Source organism: Brassica napus, chromosome C3, assembly GCF_020379485.1.
Source record: "Brassica napus cultivar Da-Ae chromosome C3, Da-Ae, whole genome shotgun sequence".
NCBI lineage: Eukaryota > Viridiplantae > Streptophyta > Magnoliopsida > Brassicales > Brassicaceae > Brassica > Brassica napus.
In genome coordinates, this window is record NC_063446.1 from 28,714,769 (window position 1) to 28,730,022 (window position 15,254).

At 37.4% G+C, this 15,254-nt stretch overlaps 4 protein-coding genes across 5 annotated transcripts; 2 read left to right on the forward strand and 2 right to left on the reverse strand.

Moving 5' to 3' along the window:
• The first annotated feature begins 217 nt into the window (after window positions 1–217).
• Window positions 218–2,319, forward strand: BNAC03G39960D. Its single transcript, XM_013829422.3, has 6 exons — window positions 218–392; window positions 631–760; window positions 875–1,044; window positions 1,123–1,405; window positions 1,604–1,770; window positions 1,848–2,319. Exons 1-6 carry the CDS (start codon window positions 368–370, stop codon window positions 2,000–2,002), a joined length of 930 nt encoding a protein of 309 aa, XP_013684876.1. The 5' UTR covers window positions 218–367; the 3' UTR covers window positions 2,003–2,319.
• LOC106389213 (S-adenosylmethionine synthase 2) lies at window positions 2,105–4,027 on the reverse strand. Its single transcript, XM_013829421.3, has 2 exons — window positions 3,655–4,027; window positions 2,105–3,514 (listed from the first exon to the last, which is right to left on the reverse strand). The coding sequence occupies exon 2, from the start codon at window positions 3,504–3,506 to the stop codon at window positions 2,325–2,327; it is 1,182 nt and encodes a 393-aa protein (XP_013684875.1). The 5' UTR covers window positions 3,507–3,514; window positions 3,655–4,027; the 3' UTR covers window positions 2,105–2,324.
• A 4,158-nt stretch (window positions 4,028–8,185) lies between these two features.
• Window positions 8,186–10,903, forward strand: LOC106389211 (receptor-like cytoplasmic kinase 1). Its single transcript, XM_013829419.3, has 8 exons — window positions 8,186–8,415; window positions 8,890–9,001; window positions 9,095–9,342; window positions 9,424–9,550; window positions 9,762–10,035; window positions 10,136–10,268; window positions 10,416–10,502; window positions 10,597–10,903. The coding sequence occupies exons 2-8, from the start codon at window positions 8,920–8,922 to the stop codon at window positions 10,735–10,737; spliced, it is 1,092 nt and encodes a 363-aa protein (XP_013684873.1). The 5' UTR covers window positions 8,186–8,415; window positions 8,890–8,919; the 3' UTR covers window positions 10,738–10,903.
• Window positions 10,904–11,225: 322 nt separating this feature from the next.
• Window positions 11,226–13,391, reverse strand: LOC106389212 (novel plant SNARE 13). Of its 2 annotated transcripts, XM_013829420.3 has the most exons (9): window positions 13,079–13,387; window positions 12,759–12,851; window positions 12,557–12,650; window positions 12,269–12,306; window positions 12,071–12,171; window positions 11,896–11,975; window positions 11,761–11,817; window positions 11,508–11,675; window positions 11,226–11,419 (listed from the first exon to the last, which is right to left on the reverse strand). In XM_013829420.3, the coding sequence occupies exons 1-9, from the start codon at window positions 13,153–13,155 to the stop codon at window positions 11,312–11,314; spliced, it is 816 nt and encodes a 271-aa protein (XP_013684874.1). In that variant the 5' UTR covers window positions 13,156–13,387; the 3' UTR covers window positions 11,226–11,311. The 2 variants fall into 2 exon arrangements, with proteins under 2 accessions (XP_013684874.1, XP_048609097.1); XM_048753140.1 differs by having other exon boundaries at window positions 11,761–11,975; window positions 13,079–13,391.
• Between the last annotated feature and the right edge of the window lie 1,863 nt (window positions 13,392–15,254).

Here is a 15,254-nt window from a genome sequence, read left to right on the forward strand (position 1 = left end):
TTTCTCATCAAACCACGTGGCCATGTCTGTCGGAAACAATACAATACCGGTTTCCCGGTTTGTTTAAAACCCTGTCAATTTAGATTAAAAGTGTATTTAACCGGAAATATACGGATAAACCGGAATACTGATAGTTGTTTGGGTTGTAGTCTATGCATATTCTCTTGCTTTTTCCTTCTGCAACTGCACGGAGAATAAGATTACATGCATGGCAAAGGCTAAATCCTTTCAAGCAAAGCATATTTGTTTATTCTAAGCACAGTTTTTGTTTTTTGTTTTTCAACATATAAATAGAAAGTTAATACAGTTTGATGATACTTATCAGCATATTCACTAGCTTCCTTTCTGGTTTTCTGCATATCTTCACATGGCTAGTTTCGGTGATCATGATGGTATTATCACCTAACCTCTTCCACTATATTTCTTAATACGTACCTATTTGATTAAATACAGTTGACTGAATTAGGAGAGATTAATGTTTGTATGGATATGTGCATATGAACCATGTGTTTACCTTTGCATGATATTTTTCTACCACCTTTTGTTGTTATGTTTTGTTATGAAGAGTGTAATTGAATTCATTTTCCTTTTTAGTTAGTATAAAGGTAACTTTTGTGAGAATCATTGCAGATATCATAAAGTCTGTTTCTGATGCCCCGCCAACGCATTACATGGTCAAAATAGAGTCTTTATCACTTCTTACTAAGCATGCTATAGAGAGATATGAAACCGAGATCTTTGAAGCTGGAGGCTACAAATGGTAATGCCATCATTATCACACAACTTTATGTCTTCTTCTTTCTTTAATTAATTATCTTACGAACCTTATCTTGTTAAAAAAATTAATCATCATATCATGTGGTTTTGCTTGCAGGAAGCTGGTTCTGTATCCAAATGGAAACAAGAGCAAGAATATAAAAGATCATGTTTCTGTTTACTTGGCTTTGGCTGACTCTAGCTCCTTGGGTCCAGGCTGGGAGGTCTCGGCTGTGTTCCGTCTGTATTTGCTAGATCAAAACAAAGATAGTTACTTGATTCTACAAGGTAGACTTGTTGTAGCTTCTTTACACTTTCTTTATAAATGACTCTCTGTCTTTCTCTCATATGCATTTCATGTTGCAGGGAAGGAGAGACGGTTCCACACGGTCAAACGTGAATGGGGATTCGATAAGTTCATCCCTACAGCTACCTTCTTTAATGCATCAAATGGTTATCTTATGGAAGACACATGCATGTTTGGAGCTGATGTATTTGTTTCCAAGGAGAGAAGAAATGGGAGAGGAGAATGCTTATCAATGATTAAAGATGCTACTAGCTCAAAGCACGTATGGAAGATTGAGAATTTCTCTAAGTTAGACAATGAAAGCTATGACTCAAACGCTTTCTTCGCTGGAGATAGAAAATGGTAACAACTTTCTCTCTGTAACAATCACAAAACCGTTACTGTGGGCTGATGCAAAATGGCTTTTACTAGTGTTCTAAAAACCGTATAAGCGGCGTGAGTCTAGAAAAAATGGTTTAGGCGGTGCATAAACCCCGACTAAGCACTAATCTCCTATAATCACACCACCTAAAAAATTCTTGAACATTGGTTTAAACTCAGGAAAATACGGCTTTATCCATCGGGAACAAAGCAAGGAACAGGAACCCATCTTTCTATCTATCTGATCCTCGCAGATCCTGAAACTGTTTCAGACGGTACAAAAATATTCACAGAGTTTACAGTAAGAATATATGATCAGCTTCAAGGCAGACACATTGCAGGGAAAGGTAACAACCACAAACTCAATTCTTGATATGTGAATATGTTGATTTCTTGATCTTTAAACTTGTGTCTTGTTTTACAGTTACTAAATGGTTCAGTGGATCAAGCTTGGAGAACGGATGGGTTAAATACGTATCAATGGTTTATTTCACGCAGCCAAGTAGTGGTCTGTTGCTCAAAGATGTTTGTCTCGTTGAAGCTGATGTCTGCGTTCATGGAATCACTAGTGCACTCTGATCACTCATTAGCCAAAACATTTGACCATACAAGGAACAAGAAAGAACAAAATATGACTTTTAACTTTCTTAACACAACAATAACATATGAATACAAGGATGATAATATTGAATATAATCTTTTATATAAATTCTCTTCTGAAAAGAAACAAGAAATACAAAATATGACTTTTAACTTTCTTACCACAACAATAACATATGATAATAAATAATAATAATATAAATTCTCAACTGCTTATATTGAAAAAGGAAAAAGAATAGACCCATCTCTTTAGTTGAAACAGAGGCAAGACCTGAGAGAACTAAACTAGTTCAAGTTTTCTTCAAGCTTGGACCTTGTTAGACTTGAGTGGCTTCACAACCTCCCAGGTGAAGTCAGCATCGTCCCTTCCGAAATGACCATAAGCAGCAGTCTTCAAGAACCTACCATTACCACCCCTCTTCAAATCCAAGTTAATCGAAATCATCCCCGGCCTGAAGTCAAAACTCTCCTTCACAATCTCAAGAATCTCCTTGTCTGGTATCTTCCCAGTTCCGTAGCTGTCCACAAACACAGACAACGGCTCAGGGACACCAATAGCGTACGAGACCTGCACAATGCAACGCCTCGCTAGCCCACTGGCAACAATACTCTTAGCCGCTTGCCTAACGATGTAGGCACCACTCCTGTCGACCTTGGTCGGGTCCTTCCCGGAGAAAGCACCGCCTCCGTGCGCGCCCCAACCACCGTAAGTGTCGATGATGATCTTACGCCCGGTGAGTCCAGCGTCCCCGTGAGGACCTCCGATGACGAAACGACCAGATGGGTTGAGATGGAAGATTGTCTTCTCGTCAAGGTACTTCTCCGGGATCACAGGCTTGATCACATGCTCCTTGAGATCAGCTGCGATCTCGTCATTGGTCACGGTCTCATCGTGCTGGGTCGAGATCAGAACAGTGTGGACGCGGACAGGGACCATAGCTCCGTTCTCGTTTAAGTACTCAACGGTGACTTGCGTCTTACCGTCAGGTCTCAGCCACGCGCAAGTCCCGTTCTTGCGAACCTCAGTGAGTTTAGCTCCGAGCTTGGTCGCGAGCACGTGGCTTAGCGGCATGAGCTCGGGAGTCTCGTCGGTGGCGTAACCGAACATGTGACCTTGGTCACCAGCTCCGATGTCCTCTGGTTTCTTGGTAAGGTGACCATGGACACCTTGAGCGATGTCGGGACTCTGCTGCTCGATGTTGACGAGGACTTTACAGTTGTCAGCGTCTAGTCCAACGTCGTCGGAGATGAAACCGATCTCACGGCAAGTCTTGCGGACGATCTTCTCGTAGTCGACGTTAGCCTTGGTGGTGATTTCGCCGAAGACCATGACCATGTTGGTCTTGGTACATGTCTCGCAAGCGACTTTGCTTTCAGGGTCTTGCTCGAGACAAGCGTCGAGGATAGCGTCGGAGATCTGGTCGCAGAGCTTGTCGGGGTGTCCCTCGTTGACGGACTCGGAGGTAAACAAAAAAGATTCCATCTTTCTGTCTGGTTCAAGCAAAAAAAAAACAGAGTATTAAAGAAAGAACAGAGTATTGAAGAGAAAAACAGAGTATTAATAAACAAGAACGTAATCAATAACAAGATCTAGAGTTCAGAAACGTAAGAACGAATCAAGATCTGCATACCTGAAGGTTGATAGTAACGGATACCGTTTGAGAGATGTGGTGGTGGTAGTACGAAGGAGAAGGAAGAGCAGAGAAGGTTTATATACACGAGCCAATGAGGTGGTGTAAGATTGTAATTTCGTCTAGATTCATTCCCATTTTCATTTGTGTACTCTATGTTCAGACTTCAGAGAAAATGAGATCTAGGTATCTGACGGTTCAGATTAGATCTGTAAAAGGGAGGGAATATCAACCGTTGGATTTGCTTAACTGGACCACCGCGTGCAAGTACAACTAAAGGCAGCATCTAAAGAAGAAGATCGGTAATGATGCAAAATCGTATTTTTAATTGTAAGATATTTTTGAAGCATATGTAAATCTGTATTTAATGATTTTGATATCGTAGTAGATCGTGAAGAAGTTAATAGAGAAAGAGGTTTGTGTCGGTGTGTTAGAACGGGATTGTAATTAATAACCGGGAAAACCGGTTTGGGTGAAAAATAGAGATGCATACACAGGCTGTCTCTTTACTCTTTTCTAGTGATGGGTCCACTGGCCCACAAGCAAAAAGACAACATAGAATTCTTCATTTCTCTCTCTCTTTTTCTCTTTGTTAGTGTCGGCTAGGGTGTCAAATTAGACCAAGGCAGAAATGAACAGTTACGCCAATAATTTTGTTTCTTGGGGTTAGGGAAGATCACAATCCGCTTTTTTTCAGGTCATCTGCAACGCATTTGTGAGATTTTTTAGCTCCTTTTTTTGTGAGATTTTTTTATTTGAGCTTGGAAATAGACACTCACAAACAAAGTAGTATTTAACTGGTGGTGATCCAATGGCTAACGTCTATTCAATTCTTAGCTGATTTAGACGAATTAAGCATATATTAGATGCAGTATGAAATCATAAAATAACCTACTCCACGAATAATCAGATTTAGATATCTATCTATATATAAAGTTGGCTTTTTCCCTTCTTATGACATGTGGAAGGGGGTTTATTGACATGTGTCCTCATGTTTTTTTTTTGTATTTAAATTATTCTTCTTTTAAATTATTGCAATTTTCTCCTTCAATTTCTAATTGTGTATTATTTAATCCTTCTCACACTTATTGGTCTCTAAAATTCAAGAAATAAATAAAATAATATAAATATATTTTAAATATTTAATTTATTCACACCTAAAAATAGCAAGACTTTTCATCATTTTATTATTTTTACTAATTTTTATTATTTCATTTACAAATTATATTTATTTCACTATTAGTATCATAAGATAATCAAATTAAGAATAAGAAACTAGATAACCAACACATAAACTAAGAAAGCGGACCAAGGGAGAATAATAATTGAAAGGCCAAAGCCACCAAAAAGCATAAAAATATATGCCTAAAACACCGGAATCACAACCAGTAGCTAAAAAGTAAGAAACACCTCACAGACTAAACAAGAACATACAAGACGACATCCAACTGAAAAACCACAAAGCTCTGGATAGAAGGGACCAAAGCTCCAAGAGACTAACTCTGCACACCTATACCAAGGAAAACATGGAAAGAAAAGAAACAACTTGAGAGAGGGAGAATGGAAGACAACCACCAAAAAATCAGAGACTAAACTTGAGACCAGAAATAACTTTTCAAGCCCACATAGCATACACGAACGAAAACATTATCCAAATCTCGAGTGGCAGACATGGTGAAAGGGAGAGCCACGAGAGATGCGATAAAAGCTGCAAAGAGATGCAAGAATAAAGAGGGAAAGGGAGACAGAGCGAAATCAGAAAACTATGGAGCCGTCCTCACGCTATGAAAGAGAGCATAGAAGTCAAAACACCAAAAACTAGATCTTGAAAACCAAAACGAGCAGAGACTATTGACGGTAAGCCAACGACGAGGAATACAAAATCAAAGACGAATAAATTATGACCCAACCAAGGAGATGCACTTCCTAACATCAGCTGAAATCTAAGGAAGAAGAGGAGCAATCAATATTGACTGGAACAGCCTACAATGTCGTGGGAAGCAACCGAACAACTGAAAACTCATAAACCCGATCTGCAACAAATACCATATAATCTCATAGGTGAAGAAGGCAAGAAGAACAAGAGAAAAATGTGAGTCTTTTTCAGGTGATGGTGAGAAGCGCCGCACACAAGAAATATAACGAAATACATAGACGGTGAGGGCTCAAGTTTAAAATATGGGGAGAGGGCAAAAAACATCTTAAAAATTATAATTTTCAAAAATATGAAAAAAATATAATACAATTTTGACGATGAAACCGTTAATCTTAGAATCAACAAATGCGTAGATGCAAAGTTATTGAAATTCAATATTAGTTTACGTTAGATGGTCATTTGACTACTAACAAGTACTATACACACATCAACACATTATTCAAAAAAAAACAAACAAAATATATTAACTTATCACCTACTACATAACAAACTAAAAACATCAAATAATGATCTTAACAAATAAAAACGATAACATAATTACATTATCCAAAAAAAAATCATGCTTTTAACAATAATAAAACAATATTCCGCGAAGCGCGGACACCCCCTAGTTATAACATATATTTAAATTATCTTGCCAATTTTTTTTGAGTTATTAGACTCCAAATATGGATACAATGGGCCAAAACTTAGTAGGGCTCTAAATCAATGAAATAATTAAGCTTGTTTAGCTGACAGTGGGCTTACTCATGGAAAAGTAAAATCTGAAATAAAGGATTGATTGGGTTCATTTTAGAAACATTTTATTACTTTTATGGCCTCTGGCCCTAGCCCATATAGGTAACTAGTTAACAAACACAGCCCGGATTGTTCTTGATGTTTTTTTGGTTCTGTGGTTTTTCAATTTGTTTGGTTTTCTGTTGTTATAACTACTTTTTCAATTTCAAGTTTTGTTTAGTGTGGGTTGTGGTAAAAAGTTCCAAATGAAGAAGACAAGTCCATATTCAGTAAACAAAATTACATCTTGCAGTAATATTCAAACAAATAAATACTTTTTTTTCCATAGTAATATTTTATAAAGGCTCAAAGACGAAATAGAGACTACAGAAAGATAAGGCCTAAAAATCAGTAAAAATATACAAGAACAACAAAGGCCAACTAGGCCTTCAACTATTTTCAAGCCCAAAGAAAAACAGATAGTGATCCACTCTCAACCACTCATCAACTCCACTTGCTGCACACAAACACAAAAAAAAAAAAGACATGTGGCTAATTGTTGAAACGTCACCATCTCCTTCAGTTTGATCTCGCCGCTGGGACCTGCAAACAACACTCCACCGACATCATACCAGAACACGAGCTACGAGCGTCTTCATCGACAAACCTGAACAAACCGGATCATTTGACCTCCGGAAACAACCGGGAATTTGACCACGTCCACCGAACCACCACCTCCAACGACTGTATTGAAGGTTTAGGAGATTCATCAACCACCACGCAAACAACTGAGCTTTGGAGAGCTTCAATTGATTAGAATCGAGATCTCATCCAAACTCAGGTCACCAAACACGAAAAAAAAACCGTCACACCGCCCGAGCACTTCCGAGAGATACGATAGCCGGCGACCACCACCGAAGAAGAAACGGCACGGCCCCAGAGTCAAAAGCCAGTCATCCACTCCACGATAGGTGCAATATTGGAACAGAACACCGGACATGCGGCTCCAAACGAGGAGAGAACCACTGATGCCCAACGAAAAGATAAACAACTAAACCAAAGATCAAACAAGAAACAAAAACAAACAAATCCCAACCGATGACGTGACTTAAGGAGCCCACCGTCGTCGGTCGGAAGCTGAAATCAGAAAACGATTTACTTCTTTTATCTCTCTAAAGGCGTTTTTCTCTCAACGGCAACACTCTTGTGCTATATATCCCCTAAAATAATTATTTGTATTCAAACAAATAAATACAAGCCGCATGCATAAGATTTTGAACTTCACACCAAAATGAGACTTTGACAAAAAATAAGGTACCAAAAAGAAAAAGAAAAGATGGTGGAAATTGAGGTGAGACAGACGCGAAAGCTTCCAAGTGGTTGTTGACTTGTAGACAGACGACCAAATACCACAAAGAACACGTTCATCTATGATGGCCAAGAGAGACTCGCTTTACATCTTGACCTATATAGCTTACAACCTTATTATATTCCTTTTTCAATCATATAGTAGTACTATACATAATCTTCAAATTTTATATATTAAGACGTACCAGTCGAAAACTAATTGTACAAAAAGAGTAAGAGATATATACTATATAGTTTACGTAACGCAAAAAAGTCAACATAAGATTTATTTGATTCTATTATATGATATGATCCACTATATAAAACAACATATATAAACAATTGAATTTCTGTGTGTTAATTTCAAAATTTTATCGATCAATTATGAAATTATGTGAAATGTTTATTTATCCGCCAAATCAAATTGTTAGTATTAAATAATATTTAACCCTCCAACAATTATATTATAACCAAATGGCTAATTAATTAGTAGATTAAGACTATTGACCTCTAAACACGAAACAGTAAAACAATACACAGTTGACAAGACTACCACTGAAAGTAGCTATCATGCGCGTCAGCTCCACCCTATATAATCATTTACTGTAAATTTCCGCCGGGAAGAAAAGTGTGCCTCTCTTCTTAAGACTTAAGCTTCACAAACCTTTACGGACAAGATAGAATATCATCCATAGCTTCTTCTTCTTCCATCATCTGAAGATTCGACTAGTCTCTGCTCTTCTGTGGTTTTCTTGGAAGAGGTAAACGATTTCTTTCTTCTGAGCAACTCTCGTGAACTTTCATTTTTTGAGTCTTTCCTTTTATGTTCGTACATCGAGACTTTAGTCGGATGTTCTTACATAAGTTTCGGTTTGATGTCCGTTAAGATGATGTCTGAAAGTCGGTTACGGTCGTTGACCTGTGTTATTCTTAGTCAATGGTCACCACGGTGTTGGTGTATGGATCTTGATCGAGTCAGGGGATCGAGTTATGCGGTTATGATTATTAGCATAGTAAAGTATATATTCTTTACTATGTATACATGTATATGAATTTATACTTTTTTTTGTTAATAATGATGAAACTTGAAAAAAAGTTTTCCGTTTGATATTCGATAGTTATGTCTCTGTTTCTGCTTAAAGCCTATAATTGGAAACTTTTGTTTGACTATGTCTGAACATTTCTATAATTGGAAACAAAACTTGCTTGCTTAATTTTTTCTTCTTGCTCTGCAGTTTTGCAAGTTTGTGTAAGAGAGAAGCATAATGAGCTGCTTTGGTTGTTGTGGCGATGATGATTTCTATAGAGTTAATGAAACAGGACCAAAGACAGCGTACAACACAGCAGGTAGTTTAGTTTAATTATGAGTCACCCTTGTATTCAACTGCTTCATCCTTTATGGCGGCTAAGTTATAACAAACTTTTTCAACTGTTGCTAAGGTTACGATGGTCACCATCAAAGGGTTGAACCGTTCAAGAACCCACCAGTCGTTCAGATGCAGCCTATCTCTGTACCAGCCATTCCAGCAGATGAACTAAAGGATATTACCGATAACTATGGTTCAAAGTCCTTGATTGGTGAAGGCTCATATGGAAGAGTGTTTTATGGTGTTCTGAAAAACGGTAAGGCAGCTGCTATTAAAAAACTTGATTCCAGTAAGCAACCGGATCAAGAATTTCTCTCCCAGGTAAGATGTTGGGACTTCATCTCATAGATATTGGCCTTAATGAACTGTTTTTATACTTACTGACATAAAGATCTTTAACAGGTTTCAATGGTTTCGAGATTGCGACAAGATAATGTTGTTTCACTTCTTAGCTATTGTGTTGATGGCCCACTCCGTGTTCTTGCTTATGAATATGCTCCTAATGGATCTCTTCATGATATCCTTCATGGTAAGTCACTAATGTAAAACATAGATTCAATAAAAATTTGACATGTGAAACTATAGTCGAAGGACCATAGGTCATTAACTCAACTGGAGTTTCGGGTGCAGCGGGATAACGGGGCTTAGGCCGTTAACCTCCTAGTATTAAAAAAATACTATAGTGGAAGGAAGATGCTCACCACTTAACTTATGTAACTTGGTGAGTTTTGTTGGTGCAGGTAAAAAAGGTGTGAAAGGAGCACAACCAGGTCCTGTTCTGTCATGGCACCAGAGAGTAAAAATTGCTGTTTGTGCTGCTAAAGGACTAGAGTATTTGCATGAGAAGGCAAACCCTCATGTTGTCCACCGAGACATCAAATCCAGCAGTGTACTTATGTTTGAAGATGATGTTGCCAAGATTGCTGATTTCGATCTGTCTAATCAAGCCCCTGACATGGCTGCACGCCTTCACTCAACTCGTGTGCTTGGAACCTTTGGTTATCACGCTCCAGAGTAAGCCCCTTTACTTTCTATCTTTGTTGCATGCCTTGCATCTCTTTTAACTGACCAAACTAGAATCTTAAAACACATGTTCTTGGTTATGCATTTTCAGGTATGCAATGACAGGAACGTTGAGCACAAAGAGTGATGTCTATAGTTTTGGAGTTGTTCTGCTAGAGCTCCTCACAGGTCGTAAACCAGTTGATCATACCTTACCACGAGGACAGCAGAGTCTCGTGACATGGGTAATGCTTAGTGCAGCTCTGCCTCTTTCCCTATAAGCAAAAACTTTTTTTTGTTTTTTGAAAAAATGTTGAGTTTATTCAAATCAAAAGAACTTTTGTACAAAGCAAAAGTCATTATTAAGTAAAAACTAATTTTTGTGTCTTCAGGCAACCCCTAAACTGAGTGAAAACAACGTGAACCAGTGCGTTGATGCAAGACTAAACGGAGAGTATCCTCTCAAAGCTGCTGCCAAGGTAACTTTTTCATACTACCACTTTTTCAGTAGAGAAGGTTACAATATTGATGTATGGTTTTGGGTTTGTCTCTTTATGACTTGGTATGGATCAGATGGCTGCTGTAGCTGCGCTTTGTGTGCAATATGAGGCAGAGTTCAGGCCAAACATGAGCATAGTAGTGAAGGCACTTCAGCCTCTTCTCAATCCTCCTCGCTCTGCTCCTCAGACTCCGCAGAGGAACATCCCTTATTGATGTCACACTTCATTATATCACTACTTCATTTGTTTTTGGTTGAATATGATTTGTGTAAATTCGTGAAATATCCTTTTTATTTCTCTCATAAAAAAAGTATATTTATATATATATATACACGAAACTGTACCGTTTTGTTACCTATTAATGGTGAACACTTTCTCCATGTTTTCAGATACAAATCTGTTTTTTCTCCTGTTTGAACTTTGAAATGTTCTCATTCTACATACCTCCATCCTAGACCGTTGTCCCTCGTGTCTAAGGTTTGTAATGAGAGAAAGAGTATGACATTTGGTCTGAATTTTATACAAGAGAGAAGAAAACAGGGACAAAAAGATGACAATATACTCACCCTCCAATCAAAAAACCAAGATTTAAATGACTACGTTAAAACAAAACACAGAGGAACATGGAACATCAATAACCCCCCCAAGCCTTGGCAACTATCAAAGCACACAACGCCATTTTGTAAACAAATGAAAAAAAAAAAGCGCAATGCAGATGAATTATATAGAACCTCAAAGATGCAATTTCCTTTCATTCAAAGTGAATTAAATATACAAACAAAGATTTTCTATTTTCCCATATATTCTTGATTCCTCAAGTATAATAGCTTCCTTGATTGTGCTGGAGGAGCTAATCCTGGTATGTCCCTTATGTCTTTGTTATTCGGGTGTACAATCTGAAGACCAAAGAACCAAGAGTTACAACAACTCTCTAACGAGTAAAATCACAAACTTTCAATGGAATGGGCAAAGCAAAGAAAGTACCTTCACTATGATAATGGCTACAACACCGCATACAATGAGAAACAGGAACATCATTATGCATTTATCAGTAGCCACCTGTCTTCCTATCTCTTTCACTAGCTGCGAAGCCTTCTTGATAGAGAACTGAATCGTGTCCAAGTGGTTAACCACTCGCCCCATTTGATCCGTCTGCAATATTTTTTCAATGATTGAGACTTTACTCATAAGATTTTAACAAGGAAAGAGATGGAGATTGCTTTGCATTATTTATTACCTGTCCCTTTAAAGTAGCTGCAGTTTGAGTTCCAACTTCGAGTGTTTGCTCCACCACCTGAATAGGAACAAGAGTGTTACCAAAAGGTATAGTAACAATAGCTGAAAGGGAATAACACTTGTTTTTGTGACTTACTTGTTTTGAGCGCTCAATGGCTTGATCGGTCTCATCCATTCTTTTCATTCCAGCATCAACAAGCTCCTGGTTTGACATAGCTATACATAAAAGTGACATTAAGCATGTCAATCTCTTGATGGTGTTCTAGGAAAATTCATATCTAAATAGAGAAGCATGAATAAGGAGGACTCACATGAAGCCACTTGAACATTATCTTCAGCTGTGGGCTCGCCACTGACTCCAGCTCCCATATCAAATAGTTCGACTTTCTTGTTTCCAAGTGTACTCATATACCTGAGTATCAGAGAGACCAAATCATTAAACCTCAAAAAGGAGAGGTAGGAGATTTAAGTAATCTGCTTATTAAAGAAGAAGGATAGAAGCAACTTACGTTTTCCTTAGTGCAACGTAAGAGTTGAGTTCCTTGATCTGTAACGTCAAACACAAGAGAAGTTAAAAAAATACCTATGAATGAAATGATGGGAGATGCAAAGTGACACTCAAGATCTCCCTTTAGATATCCAATTGGTTACAAACACAACTAACAATTGGTCAAACTGGAATATGATTAATGCTGCAAAGCGGAACATTAAAGAAGATACATGGCATAGTAGTAGTACAATAAATGTATGGTCTTTGATGAATTTCATCAATATATCGGAAGATTAACTTAACTGACCATGGATTGTTTCTCATCGTTCAATTGCTTATTTACTTGAGGAGAATTTCTAGCTTCCTCATCCTTGAGTTCACGGTCAAACTCCTTCACCAACCTGACAGAGATAAGAATTTAGTAACTTTTCCTTGTCATTATACAGAATCTCATCCATGTCAAAGAAAGAAAAAGAAGAATGATGGTAAGAGGCAAAGGGCAATATTACCTTTTACATTCTCTCATCTTGTCAGTAAGTTCCTCAAGCTGCTTGCTTTGTCTAGATGAATCCTTGATCTTATCCAACTTCTGGAAACCATTCCTGCACAACACAAAAAGATAATGGTGTGAACAATTCCTTAGAACAATCTTTCTCTTATATTACTCATCAAACAAAAACACACACAAATCCTATCATAATGACAAGCACTCAGGTTCTAACCGACAAATATTATTTTACTCAGCATACGAGATTCAGAGATACTCAAAACATATCATCACAGTGCACTGTAACCACGATAGAGAATGAGAAAAAGGAGAAAAGCATACGCGAGGGCTCGGAAATTGTCACGGATTTCACCATGGATCTGCTCCAATTGAGGACTCATCGGGAGATTGGAAGCCATGTCGCCGGAGATATTGAGATTCCGACGAGAAACGCTCAGCCGGAGAAGCCTAAAACAAAAGCTTTACCGCATCCAAACAAAAGAAACAAACTTTGAGAAGAAAACAGAAGTTAAAAATTAGATAAAAGGTTAGGACTTTATCAAAGCCCTTAGACATGAAACAGAGAGAGCGTGAAAGAAAGGGAAAGAGAAGAAGAAGAAGAAGCTGTCAGGTGAACTGGTCTCTTTTTTCAATTTTTAATTTTTTTTTATTCAAACTATATTAATATTTAGTTTTAATTTTAAAAAAGACAGATATTCGGTAGTTTAACAAATGACAAAACGGGGCCTTACGACAGCGCAGCGCCAACCTTTTCTTGGGTCCTATTATCATCTATCCGTTGTCTTGAATACTAATCCAATTTTCTATTTTTAGTGTAAAGTACACATTGCTTGCTACAGATCCTAGCGTTAAACACATCACAGTAAGCATCATGATGGTCTTCACCGTTTGCACATAGACGTGTTCTGTGTAGTAACCTGCACCACATTTTCCTAACAAGTGTCTTCAACCAGCTTTGTCAAGGTACTTGAAAAGACTTAAACGTTACATCAGTTGCATCAACAGAGGTGTGGAGGTAGTCACGGCACTGGACAAGAGACCATGAAACTGATCATCTAGTATACATTTTGATCTTCTTGCTTGACGAAAGGTGACTGAAATGAATCATCCTCGCTCTCTTTGGTCTTGCTTCCGAGACAGCTCTAGTTTCCACTGGATTCAGTTTTTCCAAACTACTTATATCTTAATGATAATCTTTAGAACAAACAATGTCTCTTTGCACGATCTCGAAGCCAAACATAACTTCTGTCTATTCATTGCTTATTTTCAAGCTCATAAGCATCGAGAATCAACAAAATGCTGAGACTAAATTTCTCTATATTTATCGTTTTGAATTTTATGCATCCAAACAACTAAATAAATTAATAAAAAAAGCTTTAGCTCTGTGACTCCATTTCTTGTCTTCCACAAGCGTGTAAAAGAATGAAAAAAAATAAAGCTAAAATCAAGATCATGTCCTTTTCATCACTCTGCCAACATAAATGGGTCAACTTCTCCGAGATCTGCTACCAACGGTTCTAATACTGATGGATCCTCATCTTCTGGTGCTAAGTACGTTGGAAATGGAAGCTTTGAGATGTCTGGTTTCTTGTAATATGCGTCCTTTATCAACACAAAGTTTCCTTCTGCACCAGGAACCTGCAAACATACACCAATTCACAATTTATTACTTTTATTGTGTAAATTGTGTTTTTATGTATTCCGCAGAGATCTCAGTCCTCAGCTAAACAGTCTTTACATTTGTGAATCGTTTAACAAACAACACATAAAAGTTTTTATGATAAAACACACCATTGTTATGAGTTTCTGAGCCGGCAAAGTTATCATATACATAAAGATTTTGTATACATTGTTAATTTTAGTAGTGACTTGAATTAAATCACCAGTAACATATGTCACCTTCATCAAGACGGAGGTCTTGCAGAGCAATTCTCAGCGTATGTTCTTCAAGTTTTGACATTATCTCTCAGAACATAAACATCTAGATAAACCAAATATACCTTGTTTCATGAGTTACACAGAACAAACGATAAACTGAAGGTGGAAACGTAATCTATGAAATTATTAGTGACCGATAGGATGGATATAAAGAGTTTGTGTAACTTCAAAATAAAAACAGATTTATAAAATACAACACTACATAAAACTTATAAACCCACGATGGCATATATAATGCTTTGGGCGTAGCTTAGATTGAATTAATGGTATAAAAACATAACTTTGCTCATATAATAGAAACTTGTGGAAACACTAGTCTAATGGTCAAAGTTAAACGGTTTCTACATAACAAATAAGATTCAATTTTTTTACGAATTATAGGATACAAACTTATCAAAAATTTTAGAATATTGTAAACATAATTGCTCGCTGTAGTCGTATATGTAGAGAAAACATGTCCACTGAAAATGTCGTACATGCAAAACTATCCCTCAATTCAAATGTTATGGAAATAATTTTGTCGTAATTTTTTTCATTAGTATAACATATGTTTTCTTTA